The sequence below is a fragment of the Hyposmocoma kahamanoa genome, unplaced genomic scaffold (genome assembly GCF_003589595.1).
Source record: "Hyposmocoma kahamanoa isolate Upper Pololo Valley unplaced genomic scaffold, ASM358959v1 232, whole genome shotgun sequence".
Lineage (NCBI taxonomy): Eukaryota > Metazoa > Arthropoda > Insecta > Lepidoptera > Cosmopterigidae > Hyposmocoma > Hyposmocoma kahamanoa.
Genome location: NW_020653750.1, coordinates 3,654,431 through 3,678,106, shown reverse-complemented (window position 1 = coordinate 3,678,106; position 23,676 = coordinate 3,654,431). Strand labels below are relative to the sequence as shown.

Below are 23,676 nucleotides of genomic sequence, written 5' to 3'. Positions count from 1 at the left end.
CTATTGCAATAAAACGGCAATTTCATACTTTAACCCCTAATATATTTTACTACTATGGAAGTCAGGATATATCAACTAACGTGACATTTATTCGTATATTGTGTTGGTCTCTGAGATGAGCGAGACAGAATATAACCACGAAGCGAGACGCGCGCAGTACAGTCGCTTATGACTTTTGATTGAGTAATGAAAATGAATAGCCTAACTAAATAAAGGACATTGTTTATGTTTTATATAGGTCATATTCAAGTACAAGTTAGTGTTAGTCCGCTAACGCAGTAACTGCAGATAAGTAATCCATGCATGTCTGCGGTTAAGGCATGCAGTCGAGACTTCAAATGCGTGCAGTCGAGACTTCAAATGCGTGTAGTAGAGACTTCAAATGCGTGCAGTCGAGACTTCAAATACGTAGTCAAAACTTCAACTGCAAGCATTCGTTGGCTGCAGTCGACAAACGATAGTGCGAGAATCAAAAGCAGCAATCGCCATTCTTAAGAGGATATAATATATGATTTTTTGTGTCAGAAACAACAGTTTAATTCAGACTGAAGGATGGGCTGATGGTGAGATAACAGTTGCATACGGTTTCTCGTCGTGTGAGAATTTAAATTAGTGAAGAAAATTTTGTTTTTATTTACTTTTTCATTGTATTTTTAAGAAAAAAATCTAGCTCGAATTAAAGTTCGAAATAATGCGTATTTAATAAAATTGTTCGAAAATAAAATATTTAGTTCGACAACAGCATCGAGGCCATCGCGATGTAGGCAAGTGGTGTTTTAGTTCATAGGGTGGAGAGCAATGGAAATTACCAACTATGTAATTGAAAAAAATACCGTTTAGTAATAAAATTTTATTTTTTTTATTTTAAACAAAATAATATAGTTGCAGTATGTGCTTGCTCGGTGTGGAGGCGCGCGTGAGCGGATGCGGCGCCGGCGTTTTTCGTTGGTTGTCCGCCAGCAACAACTGCGCCGGCGCTGCCCGCCCACGGCCCGCTGCCGGCGATGCCACACGGAAAGTGCGCTCACATTAAGCTATAGCACGAAATTAACCGACTTGGGGCCACGTGCGCCTCACTTTTTCCACTGATTTACACAAAATATTGATAATAATATACAATCGCTCCTAGATGTAAATCTGATTACATTAAAAAAAGCTGAAAATTTAAAAATCCATAATATACATTTATCATAACAATTCGGGATTGGGCCGAAGTTATAACTCTTGTTATGAGCCACCTTTAAATAATTTGCACAACTTTCCATAAGTACTCTCATAGACCTACAATAATGAGTAAGAAATATGTGGGCATTTTACTATAGTTCTTCACCATGCTACTCTTCCCTGACTGTCTCCAGCGAAGCGGGTCGCGCGGCAGGCTGCGGCCCTAACAACACCGTCACACCCACATTTCCATTACAAGCTAGTTTTGTTGTCATAAGACACCAAATCACCTCGTTCATGTATTCGTTACTAAAGCAATAAATTATAATCTATTTATCATAATCTGATAAAAACATGTATTGCGAATAATAATAATAATTAACATTAATATCGGGATTGACCGAAACAAGTTTGATCCTCGCAAGTATTTTAGTTAATATAAATTGAAACCTCTTGAAATACGTGTAATGTAATGTATAGCCAATTATTCAAAATAAAACATAATTTTGCTTTTCAAAATAATATAATAGAATACAACAGTGTTACTGTCATATTCATTGTATGTAAAAATATAATCAATGATAGGATGATCACAACTACTTTGTTTTAACGATTACAATTCGAAAAAATGTGACTTCCTATCTCGATTATAGTATGATCATCTTATCAGAGATTTCATACACGAGAGCTTCAAACACCACATCAATGCCAAATAAATAATAAGTTACAATAAAAAAGGAGACGTTTTCACTTTATGGCCAAGTATCAATAATTCAAGCTTAGAAAAGGTAAGGCTTATCTCGGTGTTATGTGGAAATAAGATTACTAGAACTCTACATGACACAGCGTCAGCAACTAATGCAAATAAGCTAGTAGAGCTAATTCCGAATTGTTACAAATGATACTCGTATAAAAATAACATCACCACGGCCCTAACGCGACAATACAGGAACTTATTAATATAATATCGAGATGACTAGACAGCCGTAGACCTTTCTCTTAAGTTGCGATGTACACATTAGTAGTGATGTATGTGTTATGTCAGTATATTAAAAAAATAACAACGGACGGCACGTCTAGCAACTCACTAGCGATATCTTGTATTGTAGTTTCAGTCAGTCAAAGACGGATTCATTAAATCCCTAGCGTTACTTGAGCATTTCACAAGTTGCCAACGCAACGCAACTATATTGTCATATGGAGTTTTAGTATCATGCTTCGTGGCAGTAGATTTTTAAACATTTTTTCATTTTTAACAGTACTAATCAGAAATAAATTTTGAAGCAGTACACTCCCGAGCTCTCACATGATACATATCCCAATTCAGGATTACATGTTTTTCTGATGATATAGGTTTGGAAAGGCCTATCCTAGCTAAATTACAAATCGTAGTGCCGAATTTACTCAATCACTTTTAGGACTTTGCCAATCGCAATAGTTTTATCTGAAACAAAAGAAAATAACATGTATTTATTGATATTAAAAATAAACAAATTCGCATACTATGACTACACCAACCCTACAGCAGAATGTGAGCTCTCTACTTTCATAAAATGATGTAGGGGCATTGTTTTCTCCTTTTAATAAACCCATATAAGATCTTAATTTTTGTTCTCCTTTGGAGTAAGGGTGTTTATAAACTTGTAGGTGGCACCTACAAATAAATAAAATAGTAATACTTACTTTCGTCTCTTAACGTAAATCTGCCCATCTGTGGGAACTTTTTGAACGGTTCCAAACAGATGACGCCAGCGCACTCTATCCTCATGATTGCCACCTGGTCCTGTTTCACGAAGCGCGGTCGCGTCTTTGATTTCTCTCCAGTCTTTTTGTCCACCAAACAAATTAGTGCCTATACAGAACAGTTATTCATTAGTAATTTATATGAGATTGACGCTCAGGTAACACACGATTAATAAATTCGGTAGGCCGTCGACACAGAATAATATGTACAGTAGAAGTGCTTAATTTGGGTGACACGTGTTCCAACAGTTCGCGGAGTTCCGCTAACTAGAGCACAGTACGCCATTTTCCGTTTGTACGTTATGGTTGTGTCAATTATCACGCGCAAAACATCGAAAATCGTAGAAAAATGCATTATTTCGCAACTTTGGAGTGCAGAAATGATAGTCGCACTTGTAATAATATCTTTGGTGCTGTTTCGTCTCATCTAATTATTTAACGTTAATAAATTTTAAATTTTCTGTTTATCGTAATAATTTTTTGTTACAAGAAAAGTGATACTGCTGCAATAATTACGGTCGTTTATTTTTTTGGGAATTTAGTAAACATCTCGAATACGTTCAGCTATAAACCGCTAGATGGCAGCACAAAGATTGAAATTTCAATATAAAATCAAAACGTCGTAACTTGCAATAATGGGTAGAGATGAAACGGACAGTATTTTGGCCAGATACCGGATATCCGGCGAGCACCTAGTCCGGATATCTGACCTACGCCCATAAACATTGATTAGAGAATGATTGCACTTTCACATTGACGATTTGGTTTGTTGTGGTCACTTAGTTTTTTATAAAAACGATTAATGTATTCAATAATACAAATACATAACAGAAAAATGTGAAAAAAATCTCATGTTTGGCAATATTATATTAATATCAGTGCTGTTTGTTTGTTGTGAATGAAAATTTCTCGAGGTGGCGAAAAAAAGCAATTACATCGTTCTTTGGCTATATATATTAAAACTTACAGTTATTGTAAGTATTATACATATAAGCCTAGCACTTGATACGCCCGTTATTATTTTGTTTCAAATTGATTTCATTAATTTGTTTGTGATCTAACTTTTTTTTTGAGCCTTGATACCAGATTTGTCAAAAAAAAACTATCTACTTACGCGTTTCATTAATGTAGGTACAGATTGTATATACGAAAACAGAAGATCGTTTATATTTTGAAGACTGTTCAAATCGATCGTGATCGCGATCCTTTCGTCCGTCCAGCAATAACAAGTAGTACTTACTTCATTTAACAAAATTTATAGCTCAACTGTTCTCTGAAGCTGGGCTCGTTTATGACAATAAACAGAACCAACTTGTACCACTTAATGCAGAAAAAAGGGTCTTCATCCACCATAATTTGCTTTTATTGAAATTTGAGTACTAAATTTACAGATAGCGTTATCTAACTTCATAGTTCTTTCAATTACAAGTAATAAATAGATTATCAACGACCCTGTAATTACTGTGTATCCTATTGCTATAATCTTTAATCAATAAATAAATTTATTTGGCGTACTGATTATGAATTTTTCTGTTTTAAATATCCGGTACCCGGCCGGATATTGTTCTACTATCCGATATCCGGTCGGATAGTAAAAATGGGCCAGATAGTTACAGGATATCCGTTTCATCTCTAATAATAGGTATTGATGGTATGAACTTTCAACGATATGCGAACAGGGTAAAGTTTAAATTATATTAACAGACTAGAATTTGCTATTTCTTTTTTAAATTTTAAACTACGACCAATCATTATCAAGATTTAATGTTTCAAATTATGAATGTGTGAGTCGTGGTTGAATTGAGGCTTTGAAACAGCAATCACATAACGTATATGGTTTTCGAGTAAATCTTTTTTATTCTATAATACATTATACCTTAACAGTAACTTCCTCAGCTGCGCAATGTATGTGCATGACTGCGGAATAACCTGCGCAGATGATGGATTTGTGTTCCAAAATAACCACTTGAGCGTCAAACACCTGAAACAGTAACAATAAAATTATATGGTAAATTTAAAGATTTTCCTAAACATTTCAATTTTAATTCCAGAAGGACCAATTATAATAGAGAATTTCATGACGTACAGACAGTTATTTGGACGCTCGACACAATGTTGCAGAGTTTACAGAAATAAATTTTTCTACTAATTTTTACAGATCTTTGCGCGTCAGTATTTGAAAATACCTTATTGTAGAAGCGTGAAAGAATTCTTTAAGGTTGACATTGTACCATCGTGATAGGCGGCTGCGGCAGCGTTGCGTGCGTTACATTATGTTACGACTTCCACCAGACGCTGCGTTTTGGCGCACCAGATGCGTACAGGGTGCTATTAAGTTTAAATTAGAATGTACACTTACCCGCCCTGTAATGATTGGCTCATTAGGATCGCAGAGAACAAAACCAGGAGACACATCTTCCTCCTCAATGTTTTTGAGCTTCACTTTCACATTCTCACCAGGACCGATAGACGTTACTTCTATGTCGTCCGACCATAACTGATCCACTGTTACTTGGACCTGGTGGAAATTTTTCAATAAGAAAAAAATTTTTTCAATAAAAAAGAAGAAGTCTGTAATCAGTAATAAGGTGTAAAAAAGGTCATTTGTAAAGCCATCTTAGCATACTTATGTAGAATAATGCCGATTTTGGATTCGCAAATTTTGTAGTCGCTTTCAGTTAAAGTCATATAGTTAAATATAAGATGGATCTTAAAATATGTTAACAAATAATTATAGATTAATTAATAAGTTTTTGAAATAAATTGGAGAAAATTCAGTATGTTTTTACGTATTTCTAAAAATCAAATCATTTTTAGAAATATGTAAAAACATATTGAAGGTATTGTACATATTTGTTTTTGAATTAATAATACAATTTACATTTTGATATTTTATTTTAAGCCTAGTGTGATTTTTCCATTAATTTATTTAGGTATTTAAAAAAATCGTATCTTTTTTACACCACTTTTATCTCATTTGTCTGCCGTAGTGACTCTAAGCCTGCAGTTAGTTACACGACGCGAAAATTATCGTGCGGTCGCCGCGCTGTAACCGTACGGCCACCACGTTTTCACATAGTTAACGGCGAATCTGAATTCTATTTACTATGCAACAACGATTAAATTCCTCGGAATCAAGTAACTGCGCGTTATTTAAAGCCACACCAGGCTTGGCCGCGGCGAAGTAGGCGGGGTGTCTTCATTATCTTTCAGTTCAGTTCTTCTCGCGCTCTTTAGTCAGTACAGATAATGGATACGTGTGAATTTCAAGACAGAATTCGAGTAACTGGATACGCAAGTCGGCTAGTAGTAACGGCATGAAGAAATTGTTGTTTGTTTTATTAATAAAGTAAATTTAATTTAAAATGTAATTGCTAAATGAATAGAGGCTATTTTGCTATAACAGCGCGATTTCGAGACACGTGCACACGGTCGTCGCGTGGCATCTGCTTAGTGATTTTTGAAGAAATTTGTGTCATACATCCTAAAAAATCTTTATCTGGTTCAGGATAGTATGGAATTTGGACATTATCCTTGAAGTAAATCAAAGTTACAATAAGTTTTTTTTCTAAAATGGTATCTGTTGCTATGTGTATATTGGATAATGTGTATGTCCCTTGCATCGCGTGCTGCAGATTTACAACCAGAACGAGCGCGACGCCAAATAACCTTCAAATCGTCCCTTTTCTGGCTAACTTTCGGAACTGCCATGAAGCAAATTACATCACATATGCCACTACATCTTGAGCTGCAACTCGTATCAAACTCGTTCCACTAATGAGTTACATTCATATGTAAGTCTAATCAAATGGTTAAATGAGAATGATCGCTTTTGAAAGCTGAGTAAGAGCATACGTCTAACTTAGTTACGAAAAAAATGTCAGATAGAATAGTTGCAAGGAGAGGGAAAAAATAATGGACGAAGTTTACTAGAGTGTCAAGACAAGAACTTGAAATGGTTTGTTTTACAAAAATTTCAAAGGCAGGAATCACTCTAGTACGGTACGCCCGTATCGTCCTTATTTGTCAAATTACGCTCACGAAATAACTACTTTACTTGCCAAGAAATACGACTCTGGACTGATAAACATAAATATTGTTTCGTTCAAGTCCAGTCGATGTTCATCTTAATCAATTCGATTAGGTACTTCGTAATATCATTGTCATGTATTATCAATTTGAAAGAAATGACATTACTTTTAAAATGTTTTAAATTAGCTTAAGGATCAGGAGAGTTTATACTACTACAGAAGGGCTAGCACGACAGGGCGCGACCTGCGCGAGAGCGACATATAGCGCGAGATTCTGGTATTCTCGTGTAGAAATCTCGCGCTTTATGTCGCTCTCGCGCAAGTGGCATTGTTGTGCCAGTCCCACAGATTAACACTAAACGCAAACTGCAAAAACTGCACTTACCCTATTAGGCATAAGAATCATGCTGCTCCCTTTACGCGTAGTACCAGCCTCGACCTTGCCCATGAGTACTGTTCCCATATCCTTGTATTTATCTACAACAGGCATGATGAAGGGACCGTCCATTTTTCGGTTCAATGAAGGCAACTCGTCAATTAACTGGATGAATGACGGTCCGCGGTACCATGGACAAACGTCTTCTGTTACCTGAGAATTCCAAATGTATGTTTTATTATAGACCTCAAGATATGGATGTAGATAATTAAAATTTCGCATGTTTGGTAATTTGCAATAAATCCAGCGAATGCCAGGCGCCTACTTTGCGTGTACGATATATATAGAGTAAATTAAATTTAGGTGACACCATATAAATGGGTTTAGTAAACTTAACTAGTGTAAACACAGCTTTGCCTGATTCCATAAACTTGTGTTCAGCTGTATTATAATTGTTTAAGTGCATAATAGTTTAAGAGTCTGTAACTTATATATTTGAACAAGTGTTTTGCTAATTTAAATTCCAGCAACTGTACAGAATAGTGATATTTGACTTTTACATTACAAGAACAAGATTTAGAGCACATGAGCCTTACTCTTTCCAATAATCCTTGTCCAGTTTGGCCAGATACCGGAAGAAAGGATAAATCCTTTCCAGGGTTGAAGCCAAGCTTCTTTAGGTAAGGCAGGATTTTGTCTCGACATTCATTGTACCTGTAATAACAGAAATAAGTAATATTAACGCATTTACAAACAAACGACAATTACATGGTGATACATATTAAACTTGAAATATTGCGCCAAATATCCAAAATAAATTATGCCTTGCATTAATATAACTCTAGAAAAATGTTAACTATGATGACTATAAAGATTATAACATAAAAAGCTAATAATATTCAATAAAGACGTGCATTTCAATAACGTAAATTACATAATAACCTTTTTTCATCCCAGTTGACAGTAGGGTCGTCCATCTTGTTCACTAGAGCCACTAAATGCTTAACGCCAGCCGTTTTCGCCAACATAGCGTGTTCACGCGTTTGTCCTCCTCTGTCAAAACCAGTTTCAAATTCACCTTTACGTGCTGAGATCACCTGTAATGGTATTCAAGAACATAAATAATAATCAGTACAGCATACTAAAAAAACCAACCTCAAAAATCATTCATCCCCTAGTTTGTCATCCTTAAAGGTGGAATATTTTCTGCAAATTTAAATCACTGCCCTCTTTCCATTAAAAAAAGAATCAACGGTCAATCGGTTTGCAAAAAGGCCGGAGTTATCGCGTAACATACATAAAAGAATACTGTCGAATTGAAAACCTCTTCCTATTTTGAAGACTTTGTTAAATAAAACAAATAAATAAAGTGGCTTAAAAATAACTAGGTAGGAGTGCCTGTGATGTGAACTACGGACCGCGGGCCGGAAGCATATCACCTACCCGACCGTGGTCCACGGCAGACACAAATTATGAGCACTTCCCGCCCACGACCTTGGCCTTACCTTAAAATCATTAATGGATATTACATGAAATCGATGTATTTGTTTTTACTCACCACTATAATTTAATAGGGATAGAACATTTTAAAGAAATGAAACTATTTTTTGTATCTAAATTGAGTATATTTGTTCTTTCAAATAAAACAATGTTTTGGGTTCTTTACAGGTCTCATTGTCACAGCTAACTGACATAGTTATGGCAAACATTAATTGAAACCATTACACAAATAGTTTCATTTCCAATGAGTTTCAGTAAATACATTTTTTCTTACCAACACAGCTAGATCAGCTTGTGCTGTGCCACCAATCATGTTGGGGACAAAACTTTTGTGTCCCGGTGCATCCAGGATTGTGAAATGCTTCTTCTCAGTCTCGAAGTATGCTCTCCCTACTTCCACTGTTTTGCCTTTGTCACGTTCTGTATAAACAACGTAAGTATTCATTCATGTACTATCACGAAGATACTATTAGATACTATACAATAGTTCATATTTAAAAAAACATAGTAAAACAGCTTAACTACACCAGATAGAAATCTCATTAAAAAACACAGAGTTACTTACAAGCAAAACATAATCAATAGGTTTCCCTAATTCCTCCGACAAAATGACTGCAAATCGATGGCTTTCTAGAATAGTGGTCCATCTCAAAAGCATCTAACTCAACAGGAAAAGGGTTCTAAAAAATCTGAGATGGATCCTCTGCTCAAAATTGACAGTTCATAGACCATCCCAGTGTTGCTATGTGATTATTTTAACCAATAAGAAGCATGGTGTCCAATTTACAATAATATTTAGCATTTTTTAAATAAATTTTAGTAATAAGTCAAAAAAAGAACTAATTTGTGTTAGGCCACTATTCTTGAAAAGCAGGGAAATGTTGTTTCAGTCCTAACAATGAATTAAACAAATAGTAAATTACTATTCTGCATTACATACCTTCTTGGTTAGTGTCCAGTGCCCATGACAAATACCAAGATTCTCTTGACTTCTCTCGAGCTTCTCTCTCATATTTATCCAACGTTCTTTTGTCCACCATGCCAGTTAATGACATAATTTGACCGCCGATCGTAGATTTACCGGCGTCTGAAATTACACATTAACTGTTTAGTTTAAATTTCAATATTTTTTTAATAATATCAAGTGACGGGACAAACAAGTCGTGCGCCTGATAGTAAGCTACATGCCTGTCCATAACAGCTGTAGTGCCACTCAGAGCTTTAAATCGCAAAGATCTGTGGGGCCCTGTGACTGCGCCCGTCACCCTGAAGCCCCATGTGACTGTGAATTTACTAGCTCCCTAACCCTTCATTGCTGCCGCCAAACAGTAATGCTGATTACTGCTTGGTGGCAGAAATAGTTAAGGTGACAGTGCTACTATAATATTTACAATAATTATATTTGATGTGTACCAAGTTATTACATTCATTGTGTTACACTCACCTACATGTCCTATGAACACTACATTAACATGTTCTTTCTTGCTCCTAGTGTCCTCAACCCGTGGTGGTTTTTTCTTGGGAATCTTCTTCACCACTTCACCATCTTCCTGTTATCAAAAAAATAATTATTACAAAAGTTAATCTTTGCTGGGTGTACCAAAAACACATTACATAAACACAATCAAAGATCTTGATATAAACATTTTTAACTCTCATAGTCATATAACAGATAGATTTTACACATGTCACATATAAAATGCCAAACCAAAACACACAATGATCCACCATGAACTAAATTTATCCCCAACCATAAGTTAAGGTAGGATAAATTGGACATAGTTAAACAAAAAGGATCCAATCCACAAAATTATCAAAAAATGAGTTATATGTATTAAACGGTTCCTATCTTAGATCAACAAAGAAATGCAACATATAAACATAAACAAATATCTCTGGAGTTGCATGAGATTATAAGTTTTGAAAATAAAACAAGAGTGAGAAACACTTTTCAACTTCAAACTGTCACATCTCGAAGTGACTGGATGTGCATTGGATCCTTTTGGTTTAACTACGTCCAATTATCATTGTTTGTCTAAGAAACAATGCGACAAGGTTGAAAATTGTAGACTGTGGAATATTAACTATATTAACAACTGCAAAAAATTCATGGTTTTATGTGACATGCATAATTGATTACCTATTCAGCAAATGTATAAAACTAGCAGTTTCAGCAGCATTACTTATAAGTGGATATGGCAAGAAGCAGCCAGATACATCACAAATAATGTTTTAATGCATATCAATCACGATAAAAAAAATTACTGATGGTAGTAAGTTTCATGTGTTTAGTATTTGTGTTTAAACAGTTAGGTTAGCAGGATATGAAAGACAAACTATGCTACTTTTAACTTTGCATTCAATTAAAATACACAACTAAACTCGAGCATGACACTTCAGAAGAATAAAAAGTACAGGTAATTGTTCTAAAACAACAGTTATTTGTATTCCGTACAAACATTCTGGATAAGAGTGCTTTCTGCTTAAAAACGTACCAACAGTAAAAAATGCAAAACAAAAGAGACTTGCATATTGCAGTGGGACGAACCTGTTGGTCAATTTCCTCTTCTTCAGCTTCGTTTTCGTTGTCAGGTGTGAGCAGCGCATCGTCGGCGTCGGCCTCGGCCTCCCAACTGTCGGCGGTAGGGGAGACGTCGGGAGGAACGGGCGCGGGTGCAGTGGTTGCACCTGTGCCCGCTGGTGGCAAGGGTGGTGGCTCTTCGACGCGCGGCGACGCAGATGCCGCGCCTCCCTCACCACTTTCGGCATCCCCGCAACCTAGTATAAAATCACAAATGGCATGTTACGAGCTAATACACATTAGCAGAAAAGTACAGAAAAAAATATTTGTATCTCCATATGAATAGTGCAGCTTGATTCAAGTGTCATTATATATCTTAGTTTATACTATATAGTGTATACCCCTATATCTTAGTTTATCTTATATGTAGTATATCTTACCCCTTATGTTATCTAAATAACTATGGCAATATATATAATAAGACTTCTGTTAAGCACCATTATGAGTTGCATGATGTTGATACTATATGTAAATTCAATAAATCTAAACTACTAATGAACAAAAGCAAACAAAAATTTAATGGATGGGGCTATTGATAGTCTATTTGTATTACAATCAAAACATGGAACTGTACAGATGAGTGCTCACCATGCTGATCCAATAACTATCCACAAGAAATTGGATGAAATTGTAAATCCATGTACTAAATGAAAATGAAATGAAATGAAAATGATGAAAAATATTAACATTAAGACATGTCTAGTTTCCAGTAGATTAACTTCGTTTGGCTTAAGGAAATTTTAATGTTGACATTATAAAGCATTATAGTATCACTTTTGTGCTTTGCTAAAAATTGCATAACTTATAATTACACACATATTAGCTTTGACACATATTGATTTGTAAGTAACATTCAAGATCACTGCATAGTAAGTACTTCTGAAGAATTATTAAGTTCATATAATGGAGCAAATCCTATTAGTTAGGTAATGTCTTTCACAACACCTTTTAGAGTACTATGTTAAAAAGTATTATAACTAAGTACTGTCATACACAAGATAAAAGGGAACAAGTTTAAACCAGTGAAGTTCATAAAGTATGACTATATCTATTGTAAAATATTTTGAGTAAAACATACCTTTAGCCATAATTAACAAGAGAAATGTAAAATGAACTATTAACACAAATGAAAAACTAAGAGAAAGTTATTAAATTTTACAGCAAGAGGGTATACAGTCGCGTGCCGCGTGTCTCCACTTAACCCGTTAGAACTGGATTTAGAGAAAAAAAATAAAGTCATCGAACGTAAGCTCCGAACACATGCGAAACTCATTTTGCAGGCTTCTCGTATATAGTCGTCACATTGCCTTACGGACAATATGATTGTATATGAAGCGAACCGGTCTTTAATGACAAATACGGTTCGATAAGATTAATTGCAGATAGATAATATGACAGACATTACACTTACCATTCAAGACAGGACTACCAGCAGAGTTAGTGGAATCACTTTCAGATTCCGGTGGTGAAGTGGGGGAGTTAGTATTGTCGCTAGCCTGAGAGGGCTTACAAAAAGAAGGCACGAATTCCACGGCATTTACATTCAACGTGGAAAATTTTGTAGACACATCATTGGAATCTTTTGCACCTTGTTCACCTATAACATCAGCTTGACTTTCCCAAGAGTCCGGAGCACCGTTATTGGACATTTTTGAAAACAGGCAATGTAAATTTTGTAGAGCAATCGTCTCTTTCCAGTGATTTTTATATTATTTCGCGTTCTTTTCACGATAGATCCGCGTGTGTCTTTATCCTGCACCGGAAGTTCATGGCAATTTGCCAAATAAGTATCGAAACGTTTAATTTATTTTAATTAGAAAACGTCCAATACATAGCATATACTTCAATCAAATGTAATAATAAAACATTTAAATGTATGTTAATAATATAAGTTTCAATTATCCCGATGACGAAAATAATTCGCAATTAAAAGCTTTGAGACGATTTAACACTTCCGGATAAAGTGTAACCATAGGTAAAAAATATAATTTCGTATTGCGGTATTTACACAAGATGACAGACACGACACGCAGAGACAATTTATTATGATATCGTATGGTTTGGTCGCACACTTGATCTTTTGTATAATATGTGGGAATCTAAAAAGAATAATTTTTTACGAATATTGCAAACGAAAATAAACAATAGCACGGGGACCATGTATAGTAAGACTCGTATTCTAGACCTCTACTCAATGATCAAGTCCGGACTTGAGTATGATATAAAGCTTTAAAATCACATTGAAGTCCTTGTCATTAGGGTCATATTTCCAGTACTAGAAATCATATTCAAGTCCTAACTTGAGCATTGAGTAGAGTTCTGGAATACGACCCTGAGACTTGGACTAAGGGTCGTATTCCAGAACTGTACTCAATGCTCAAGTTAGGATTTGAGCAGACTTGAGTATGAATTCAAACACTGGAAATACGACTCTAATGGCAAGGACTTGAGTATGATTTCTAGTGCTTTGAATCATACTCAAGTCCTGACTTGAGCATGGAGTAGAGTAGAGTTCTAGAATACGACTCTTATGTCACTTTACAAAATTTGCTTGTTTTGTCTTAATAGTTTATGCCATAGCCAAGATAATAGCCAGAGCTGTCTTGTTATACCTTTATAACTTAAAAAAATAAAAATAAAATTCATATTGGCAATACAGAACAAAAAAAATAAATAAAAGGAAAACGGAAAAAAGGAACTAAAATCTAAAATGGCGAATTGATGGCTTTCATTGGCTATGTATCGAATTTTCGTAAAATGTGAAAATATGTTTTGTTTCATATCTTATAAACATTAGGACACACTTGTGACTAGTCCATTTGTTAGCATTACAAAAGTATTTTCAGTTATTGGAAGTAGTGTTGTATTTTGAAATAATTACTGAATGTGTGGCGTCTCCATTCGCTCAACAAGCCGGATTGTAGGTCATAACAACACGTGAACATTTTTGTCATGATACGTATTGGTCAAGACTTACTTCAACTGAGATGTCTGTACATTATAAATTCAAAAGTGCACTGGATTACGACACTGTTACTTTTGATGGACTACACATATCAGTAGGCGACTTAAAATCTGCTATATCGCAACAAAAGCGTATAGGAAAGACCTCCGACTTCGATTTAGAAATTACCAACGCTCAAACAAAAGAAGGTTAGTACCATTACATTAAATTTAATATACGATAATATATTTTTTGTAAGTATTATACATAAACAACTATTTTATATGTTATGTATTATTCAAGATGCATTACAATTTATCCATACGTCTGACGAATACGATGAGACCGTCCATTTAATTTGATGTGTATTTTGGTTATAATAGGCAGTATAGTATAGACATATCGAAGTAATGCAGTGTCATTGTTTTTATTTTTGCAGTATATGTAGATGACAACACTTTGATTCCAAAGAACACTTCACTGCTTGTAGCTAGAGTACCTCAGTCTCAACAGCCCAAAAAACAGTGGGAAGGTTCAAATGCTAGTCAATCAGTATTGCATAAAGATGTGGCTCCGAAAGGATTGGCCGATCTGTCTCGCATGGAAGGTAGCGAACAGGATAAAATAAATGCTATGATATCACAGTCAACTTTTGACTACGACCCTAGCAAGTAAGGCAGAATTTTGTTGAATAATTGGTGTATTTAAGGGCTTTTTGTATTTACAGGGGCCTATTCTTTGGATATAAAAATTATTACATTTTTTTACAGACATTCAATGTTGTGTTATAAACTTATACTTACTTAACAAAATTAAAGCACTTTTAGCTCGCAATTAACATGCTAATATGTTTTATGTGTTTCACAGCTGAAGTTAGGACACTATCCCACACAAGTAAAGCTTAAATTTAGGGAATAAGTATTGTTTTTGAATGAAATGTGTGTTACATTTAAAATAATGTTTATCAATTTATTTCAGCTATCAAAAAATTAGAGGACAAAACCAAAGAGGTGCTGTGCCAACAAATTATATTTGCTACAAGTGTCAGAAAAGAGGACATTGGATTAAAGATTGCCCTACTGCCAATTCTGTACGCATGCACATTACTTTTTGTTTTCATTTAACTTACTATTGCAACAGCCACATATTGGTTGTTTTCAGATAACCTCCAAAAATGTGTCCCTTTCAATAACTTTTATGTTATTACATGAATGCTAAGCATTATTTATTTAATATGATTGCTTGCTTACTTAGTCTGTGTTACACATAAAAAGTGTACTTTACTACATCACAGTAATAAATAAAAATTAAAAAAGTGGGCAATTTCTCATTCATGGGAGGCGGTTCCACATTGCCTTAATATTAAGAAAAGATGAAAAAAAATTAAACACTCAAGGAAATCGGAATATTTCCCGTCGAGGATAAACTCTAATAACTTGCACATCGAATATATATCATAACTTTCCAATTTATTATAAATGAACATGTTTTCTTGGGAATACAAAATGTGTTTAAATTTTTCCTATCATCAATGTCATTTCAACTAAAAGCGTCCTAATAACAAAAGTTCGTACCGCATCACCTTCACCCTTCGCACACGTGAGATGGGGCTCCTTTCGGATTGGCGTGTACACAGTGAAGTTACCTGTGAATCTCCGTTTTAGCAAAACATCGTACACATACATAACATATAAGTATATACCAATTTCAGCACTAGTGACTAAATCATTCTCATTCATGTAAAGCAATCTATCTAAATAAGTAATAGTTATATAAACTTTATTGTACATCAATTAGACAAAGGGAGCTTTAAAATCCATGTACTTTTATAACGGTTCAGCATATTTTACACACTTGACAGTTAAAAATGTATCCAAATCATTATTGTCGCTTTCATTCTTGTCCACTTTTAAGTCTAATAGTTACTTTAAGCTAAACATTTACTTGAAATATAACAATTAGATGGTGATAGTGGTGGTGATGATGGTGGTGACGATGATGATGGCGGTGATGATGAGGATGATGATTGTAGTGGTGATGACGATGATTGTGATGATGATGTGAATAGTAGTGATGCTGATGATAATGATGATGATGTTGATGGTGGTAATGATGATATATTGATGTACAACAAAGTTTATATGATATAAACAAAATGCTTTTTAGGTTTATTTATTAATTGCATATAGATAGATAGATGGTCTTACATGGATGAGAAGGATTTTGATACAAGAAATTATATTAAAACATTTTTACTTGTTAAATGTTCTTTTGTGAATGATAAAATGTGTATTGTAATAATAATTTCTCATTACTGTGCCATCTTTCTCATTTATGTTAATGACAAAATCATTTGTGTTACTGCAATCTCATTTGTGTGACCTAAAATATAATTTTTTGTTGTATTTAACTCAAATATTTCTGTGATTTTATAATTATTGACATTGCTTGAATATTTGTATGTTTTAGACCTTAAAACAAAAAAAAAGGGTTTTACAAAAATCACTCAAAAAGTGCCATTGAAATTCGGAAAGTGAAATCATCAATCACCAGAAACATATCATAGATTTGGCGAAACAGTGACTTACATTTGCAAAAATGTATAGAAAATGATTTGATTGTTTTTAATGCTATGGAGCACATTTGAAGAGTTCTTAAATGTTATACTTTTTCAATAACTATTTTCTCATATTAATTTTGCCATGTTTTGTACAATAAATAGGTTTTTGCGGAATTATGAAAAATAAGAAAGTGAATAAATCCACTTTTACATGTATAAACCCCTCATGTGGAAAAATGAAGGAATGCATGATATTTCTGTCTTTTTTTGTATTTTTTTATTATCTAAAAAAGAGACCAACAGCATTGACTTACAAATAAATGGACGACGGGTCTAATACAAAAACCACGAAAAAAATGTCCCAAGTCAACCTATTTAAACGTAGTGACGTAAAGGAATATGAAAAAGCTAAAACGTTGAATTTAAATTGTAATATCATCGCAGTACTGTCTAATTTTGCTTGCTTCGCTGTCAGTCGAACAAACGAAGACTAAAGCGTGAATGACGCTCTGTATACGATTTTAACGCCCTATAAGTTCGGACACTTTTTAGCGCGGACCCGACGTCCATATAATTGTAAGTCAATGACCAACAGTTTAAAATTAACTTATATATTAATAGTAACAACTGAGAGCCAATTCCAGATCCTCCCAAATAGAAATACAACTCGCTATAGTTGGGATATGACTAATGTTCATAGACTATTATGGTGTGCACTACACTAAACTGAAAATGATAAACCTTATTAATGTAATAAACATAGTAAATCATACAAAATATTCATAAAAGTTTATAATATTTCAATAAAAAAGGTATAAAACCTAAAGGGTTTAACAACATTTGTTAATATTGACGAGACAGTTGTACCTTTCCATGGGTATGTTGTTTTGTGGAATGAACTTTTCTTATTTATTCTTCCAGTCTGAGAAATATTTTTTAACCTAATTTCATGACCGTTGTACATAGTTTATAGAATAGCATTATTTCAGGCGGAACTAGTGGAAATAAAAAGAAGCACAGGTATCCCTCGGAGTTTTATGGTACCAGTGGATGGTCCAAAAGCACCAGGCGCTATGATGACACCTAGTGGTACTTTTGCTGTCCCGGCTGTGGACCAGTAAGTTTTGCTCATCTAACTTTTTCAATATATTGCTTGGAACTGGATGCAGCATGTTTTTTTGAACATACTGCAATATTTGTCACCTACTATGTTTACTTAAGTAAACATAGTAGGTGACAAATATTGTATAATAAGTACACATGTCATACAATGTTTCAGTGTTAATTAATTGAAAATGTGAAGCAAAGTATTTTATTAATTATATTTCACGTGACATTAACGCTTGTTATTGTATTGTTACAGTGAGGCATATCAAGCATCTGAGAATACAGTGGATACACCGACAAACACTCCGGCTGTTCCTGAGGCAACGGTTCCAGATGAGCTTATTTGCAGCTTGTGTCGAGATCTGCTCACTGATGCTGTCATGATACCCTGCTGTGGCAACTCCTTTTGTGATGAATGTTAGTTGTTTTACCTTGTTTTTAAAATTACATTTAATTTTACTAGTTTTTTCTGATTGGTTGTTTCTATTTAAGGTATCAGGGGTGCACTTTTAGAATCTGAAGATCATGAATGTCCTGACTGCAGAGAGAAAGAAATTGCGCCTACGACTTTAATTCCAAATAGGTAAATAAATATATATTTGCGTAAATTTCAGTATTTTTCGTGATTTTCGAGAATGATTTTAATTATATAGATTTTAAGACTTTCGTGGTTATTCACTAAATGATTATCACTAGTATCGGGTTTCTTACCACGGTATGACTTCTTTTTATTTTCCCGATATTTCGGAACGGTTGCACGCTCCATGGTCACGGGTTGACTGGATGGCGGCAGATGACAGCTTTATGAGCAGACATATCTGTCTACCCTCTTGCGCTGTCGACGACTACCTTCATCGCGATTTGTTGTGGCGTTACCATTGTCACTCACTTTTTTCACACAAACCACACTCACTGTATCCACACGCGAAACTGAACTCGAGGTGTTTTTGTTTTTATTACTGCACTCACTAAGGACCGGATTCCATGCACTGGACAGTTTAAAACCATCATCACGGTTGAAATGTTTTGTACTTCGTGATCTCGATGGCTTCTCGTACCAACCGTGGTATGTAGTGACGTTCTGTCGAGAGTACCTGGGGGCTACGCAACTCGATCCAGTGGTTAGTGTCAGTCTGTGTGAGATGTTGTGCTATAGCCGACTTCTGTGCATCATTGTTTTTTACTGCTCGGATGTGTTCCTTCATACGATCGACAATTGTTCGTTTAGTCTGACCGATATACGAGCTCCCACAACTGCAGTTCACTTTATAGACACCCGGTGTTTGTAAAGGAAGGTGGTCTTTTGGTGAACGTAACATTTTTCCTATTTTGGTTAAGGGGGTGAAAATAGTTTTTATGGAAAACTTCCTTAGCGACCTGGCTATTTTATCTGTCACCCCTTGTACATAGGGCAGAAAAACTGGTAGTCTCTGTACGTCAATTTGCTTCTTCCTTTTGTGTATTGGTTTAAATGTTTTTATTTTGTATCCATTCTGTCGCAAAACCGTCTTAACGTGCTCCTGTTCCTGTGGTAGGTGGTGTGAATCACAAAGATCATAAGCTCTATTGGTTAATGACCTGACGACCGAATGTAGGTGTTTTAGGTGATGATGTGAAGTGGCATGTAAATATTTGTCCGTGTGAGTTGGTTTTCTGAACACAGAATGACCGAGTGACCCGTCTTGTCGGACTTTGACCAATACATCCAAAAATGCAAGCGTGCGATTTTTCTCAATTTCACAAGTGAACTTCATTTTGTTATGGGTGTTATTAAGACGTGCTAAATAATTTTGTATATGTTGCTCCTTTCCTTCCATTATGCAAAATACGTCATCAACATACCCCTTCCATAATTTTATTGTTGATGGTGCTGACAGAATGGTGGCGTGTTCATAGTGTTCCATCCAAATGTTGGCAACAACGGGAGCAACGGGACTGCCCATCGCTACACCATCAATCTGAAGGTAGTATTGGCCATTATACAGGAAGTAGCTCGTGTTTAAGCAATGTTCAAGTAATTGAGCAATCTCCATTGGGATGTTATTTTCTTGAAGTTTCACTTTGATAACGTCGATGCACTCCTTTATTGGTACGTTTGTGAAAAGAGACTTAACGTCATAACTAACCATTGTCTCATTCTCGTTAACTGTGGTACTGTTTAGGATCTCAATGAAATGCCTGGAGTCCTTCACAAAAGAGTTCGTTTTGCCTACTAGAGGTGTTAGTGTACGAGACACATATTTTGCCAATTCAAACGTGGGTGAGTCTATCTGACTCACTATTGGTCGTAATGGTACGTTAGTTTTGTGGATCTTTGGCAAACCATAAACCCTCGGCGGTTGGACGATACGTGGACGTAATAGTTGTTTTTCAATATCAACTGGGATAGCGCTCCTACATTCAGGCTAATGGCATCAGTCTGTCGTTTCACTCTGGCAGTCGGGTTGTATGTTACATGTTTGTATGTCATGCCATCCTCCAGTAAAGCTTTTATTTTACGGTCGTATTCTTCAACATCCATAATCACAGTGGCGTTTCCCTTGTCTGCCTTCAGTACTATAATTGTTGTATCAGCCCTAAGTTCTTTTACAGCCATCAGTTCCTGAGTACTCATGTTTTTTGGTGGTAGACGAGCATGTCGCAAGGCTACAGCCACGTCTTGACGTAATGTTTCAGCATCACTAGCTGGCACCCTATTACACACAATGGTTTCTTCAACACCACATATGACTTTTTCAATTGGAATGCGCGTTGGGGTAGGAGCGAAATTTAATCCTTTTTCCAGGGCGTTAATTGCTGGTTCAGTCAATACCTTGTTAGACAGGTTTATTACCGTTCGAGTTCCTTTCGAGTTTTCATGGTACTTACTTACCGGTTGTTGTTTACGAATCAAAGTTGAAAACTTATTTTCGTGATTTAATGCACACAGCTCAGCAGTACGCTGCGCTTGTAGAAACGTAACACGATCACATAACTCGAAATAATTTTTACTTAACTGAACACTGCATTCCAGATGTAACAGATATAACTCACACGACACTTTTTCAAACATGTAACGGTTGTTACGTATCAAACGATGAAGCAGTTTAATGCTCGCTTTATACAGAATGTGCGCGGAGCCGTAAATGTCTTTCCGTGGCCTAATATTAACACATACTGGTATAACATTATTGTCCCGGCACTTAGTTAAGAAAACAATAGACTCCCGCAGACACTCCCGCTTTTTTCGCGCACGTTCTAGTTGACGTATTGTTTTTACCGTTCCGAAATATCGGGAAAATAAAAAGAAGTCATACCGTGGTAAGAAACCCGATACTAATGATTTTAATTATTGTTATTTAAAGGTTTCTGAGGAATTCTGTGTCCGCCTTCCGAAATCAAACCGGTTACAGCCGTCGCACGCCACATAGGCCATCAGCGGCGCCGATGCAAGCACGTCCTCCTGGCATGGGTATGTCTTTTATTTTAGTCAAATGAGCTTCAGTAATCCTGTGAGACCGTCTGTTATGTGACATAATTACCTAGAATTTTTATTGCAGAAGGGCAGCTAGTGCAGCCTCCGAATGGTCCAGGTCAACCTCCAGGTCAGAAAAGTTGTATGTTTAGTTGATGTGTCGTTAAGTTGTTGTCACTAACAAACTGTTCTCTCATACGCATACTACTCGGTCAACGGGCTTTCGGTGCATGTCGATTCAGTCGTAACATATTTGTATAAAGACTATTTGAAAATAGAATGATTAGGAAAAATCAAGAAAAATACTTAAATTAGTATATTAGAGTTTTCCTGTCATTATACGGAAAAACTTGTGATAGATACGGGAGGTATAGGCGGGCGCGGGGACGAGTCAGATGGTTCTGCGGATGACAACATCACTGTAACCGTGCCGCCGGCACACGCGCACCAGCTGCACGTGTCACATGGGCCACATGGGCCACATGGGCCACACGGGCCACACGGGCCGCACGGATCACACGCGCTGCACGGACCGCATCACGGGCATCACGGGCCACCGGGAGCAGGGGGTGTCCACGCGCAGCTGCCACATACTCGTCCAAACATGCACCCGCGCTACGGTATTCGCCCAAATACAGTACAATTTCTTTGCATGTCACGGCTTTGCATGCACCCTTTGTTTTGTTTTCTGTTATTCAAATACTATTGCAGCGTTCTTCATGCTGTATTCGATGTTGTATTGTTAATTGATGATATATTTGCATGTTTCGTGAGTACCATAGTAAATGCATGATTTTTTTTTAAATAACATTTTCATAACATATTTTGTACACAACACATCATATGAAATAATAATGTTGAATAAATTAAAGCTAAGGACAACTAGTACCGTCAACTTAAACCACAGACATATATCTAAATAGACACCGCAAGTACCGTGTTCTGTATGAAAATCAAGCATGCCACATTTTTAGTACTTCCTATGACGTCACAAGCTCTATTTAGTGATGGGAAAAATCCTTCACATTCCTGCATCAAAAATCCTTCACAACATTTTTTATATTTATTTTTAATATAATCGGCGCAAACTGAGCGTTCGAGTGACCGCGTCCGAGCTACAAGCTGCGGGTGTGGCCCGCGCTTGCTACTTGCGTCGTTCGCCTCACGCGCACACTCGACCACAGTCGCCGGCTTCTCCCCGCCCGCCTTTGGTGCCGTTTAAACTTAGTAGTCTCTAGACCTAGGGAATTTTATGAAGGTTTACTGGGCAAAAATTTGGTTTTAGCTAGAAATAAAATATTTAGCGACTTGTAGCGTCTTTATGATCCGTACTATTTAAAAAAATATATAAAGTCTCAGTCGTGACCTGTCAATCAAACTAAATCTAAAGTTAAAAATAAAATGATATTCGTATGTGCTATTTTCAAGTCTAACGCTACACCAATGAAGAATTCGGCAAAATGAACGATTTCTAACCACTAGTAGGTGCGACCGGTGGCGGCATCCAGCCACTAGTGGTTGTGATTGGTGCCGCTTCTAGTGGCTTGACTCAGCCACTAGTGATCGCGTTTAGTAGTGGCGTTTAGGGGCCGCGACTAGTGACCCAGTAGGCGGGAGCACTAAAAGCCGCAATGTATTACGAATCACGCGCATACACTCGTTTGCATATTTGTTTTCTCGAAATTCATTCAAAATGAAAAGAATTTATGTTAAAATAGATTATGCATATTCTGACTACAAAATTACATAAGTGTGGAAGGAAAGGTCCCTGTTTATTTATCTTCTCCCGGCTGTGGCTTTTTGCAGTTTCTGATGGCACAATTAGGCATTTTTCGCGTTTTTGATTGATGTTTAGTTACGATTACGGCCGCGTGCGTTCTGAAGCGTGGCAGCGGCAACTAAGCGTTTACAGCTTACATTGGGCACGCGAAGTAGGTATACTTGCGGCGTCTATTTGGATATATGTCTGTGACTGAAACACTCAATGATATTGATAAATGCAGCTTGTGACACTTAGACCCCCACATTAGCGTGTTTCGAGTGTCAGCGTCTTGCCAACGCAAACACAGCGTCGACACGACGTCCGCGCGACGGCGTTGCAACGTAGTATCCCTAACTAATTTGTGTACGCAACGCCGGCACTGAGCGACTGCTGTATAGTGCCGAACGCTGGGTATATGCTGCGCTGGCGTTGCGTCGCGGTCGCGCGGACGTCG

The 23,676-nt window shown here is 36.2% G+C and overlaps 2 protein-coding genes across 3 annotated transcripts in view; one reads left to right on the top strand and one right to left on the bottom strand.

Annotated features, from left to right (window-relative positions):
- Window positions 1-1,245: 1,245 nt before the first annotated feature.
- Window positions 1,246-13,044, bottom strand: LOC113228468 (eukaryotic peptide chain release factor GTP-binding subunit ERF3A). Its single transcript, XM_026461781.1, has 12 exons — window positions 12,807-13,044; window positions 11,363-11,592; window positions 10,259-10,364; window positions 9,755-9,901; window positions 9,089-9,234; window positions 8,257-8,411; window positions 7,911-8,028; window positions 7,324-7,527; window positions 5,267-5,425; window positions 4,784-4,888; window positions 2,848-3,016; window positions 1,246-2,608 (listed from the first exon to the last, which is right to left on the bottom strand). The coding sequence occupies exons 1-12, from the start codon at window positions 13,042-13,044 to the stop codon at window positions 2,565-2,567; spliced, it is 1,821 nt and encodes a 606-aa protein (XP_026317566.1). The 3' UTR covers window positions 1,246-2,564.
- A 1,245-nt stretch (window positions 13,045-14,289) lies between these two features.
- Window positions 14,290-23,676, top strand: part of LOC113228563 (E3 ubiquitin-protein ligase RBBP6) — a 55,546-nt gene continuing 46,159 nt past the window's right edge. Inside the window, exons 1-9 of one of the 2 annotated variants that reach the window (XM_026461913.1) lie at window positions 14,290-14,548; window positions 14,779-15,010; window positions 15,318-15,429; window positions 17,889-18,016; window positions 18,263-18,423; window positions 18,499-18,589; window positions 21,351-21,457; window positions 21,546-21,590; window positions 21,820-22,080. In XM_026461913.1, coding sequence (XP_026317698.1) covers window positions 14,383-14,548; window positions 14,779-15,010; window positions 15,318-15,429; window positions 17,889-18,016; window positions 18,263-18,423; window positions 18,499-18,589; window positions 21,351-21,457; window positions 21,546-21,590; window positions 21,820-22,080 — 1,303 coding nt within the window. In that variant the 5' untranslated portion in view covers window positions 14,290-14,382. The remainder of the gene's footprint in view (window positions 14,549-14,778; window positions 15,011-15,317; window positions 15,430-17,888; window positions 18,017-18,262; window positions 18,424-18,498; window positions 18,590-21,350; window positions 21,458-21,545; window positions 21,591-21,819; window positions 22,081-23,676) is intronic. The other variant, XM_026461914.1, reaches the window with a different exon arrangement.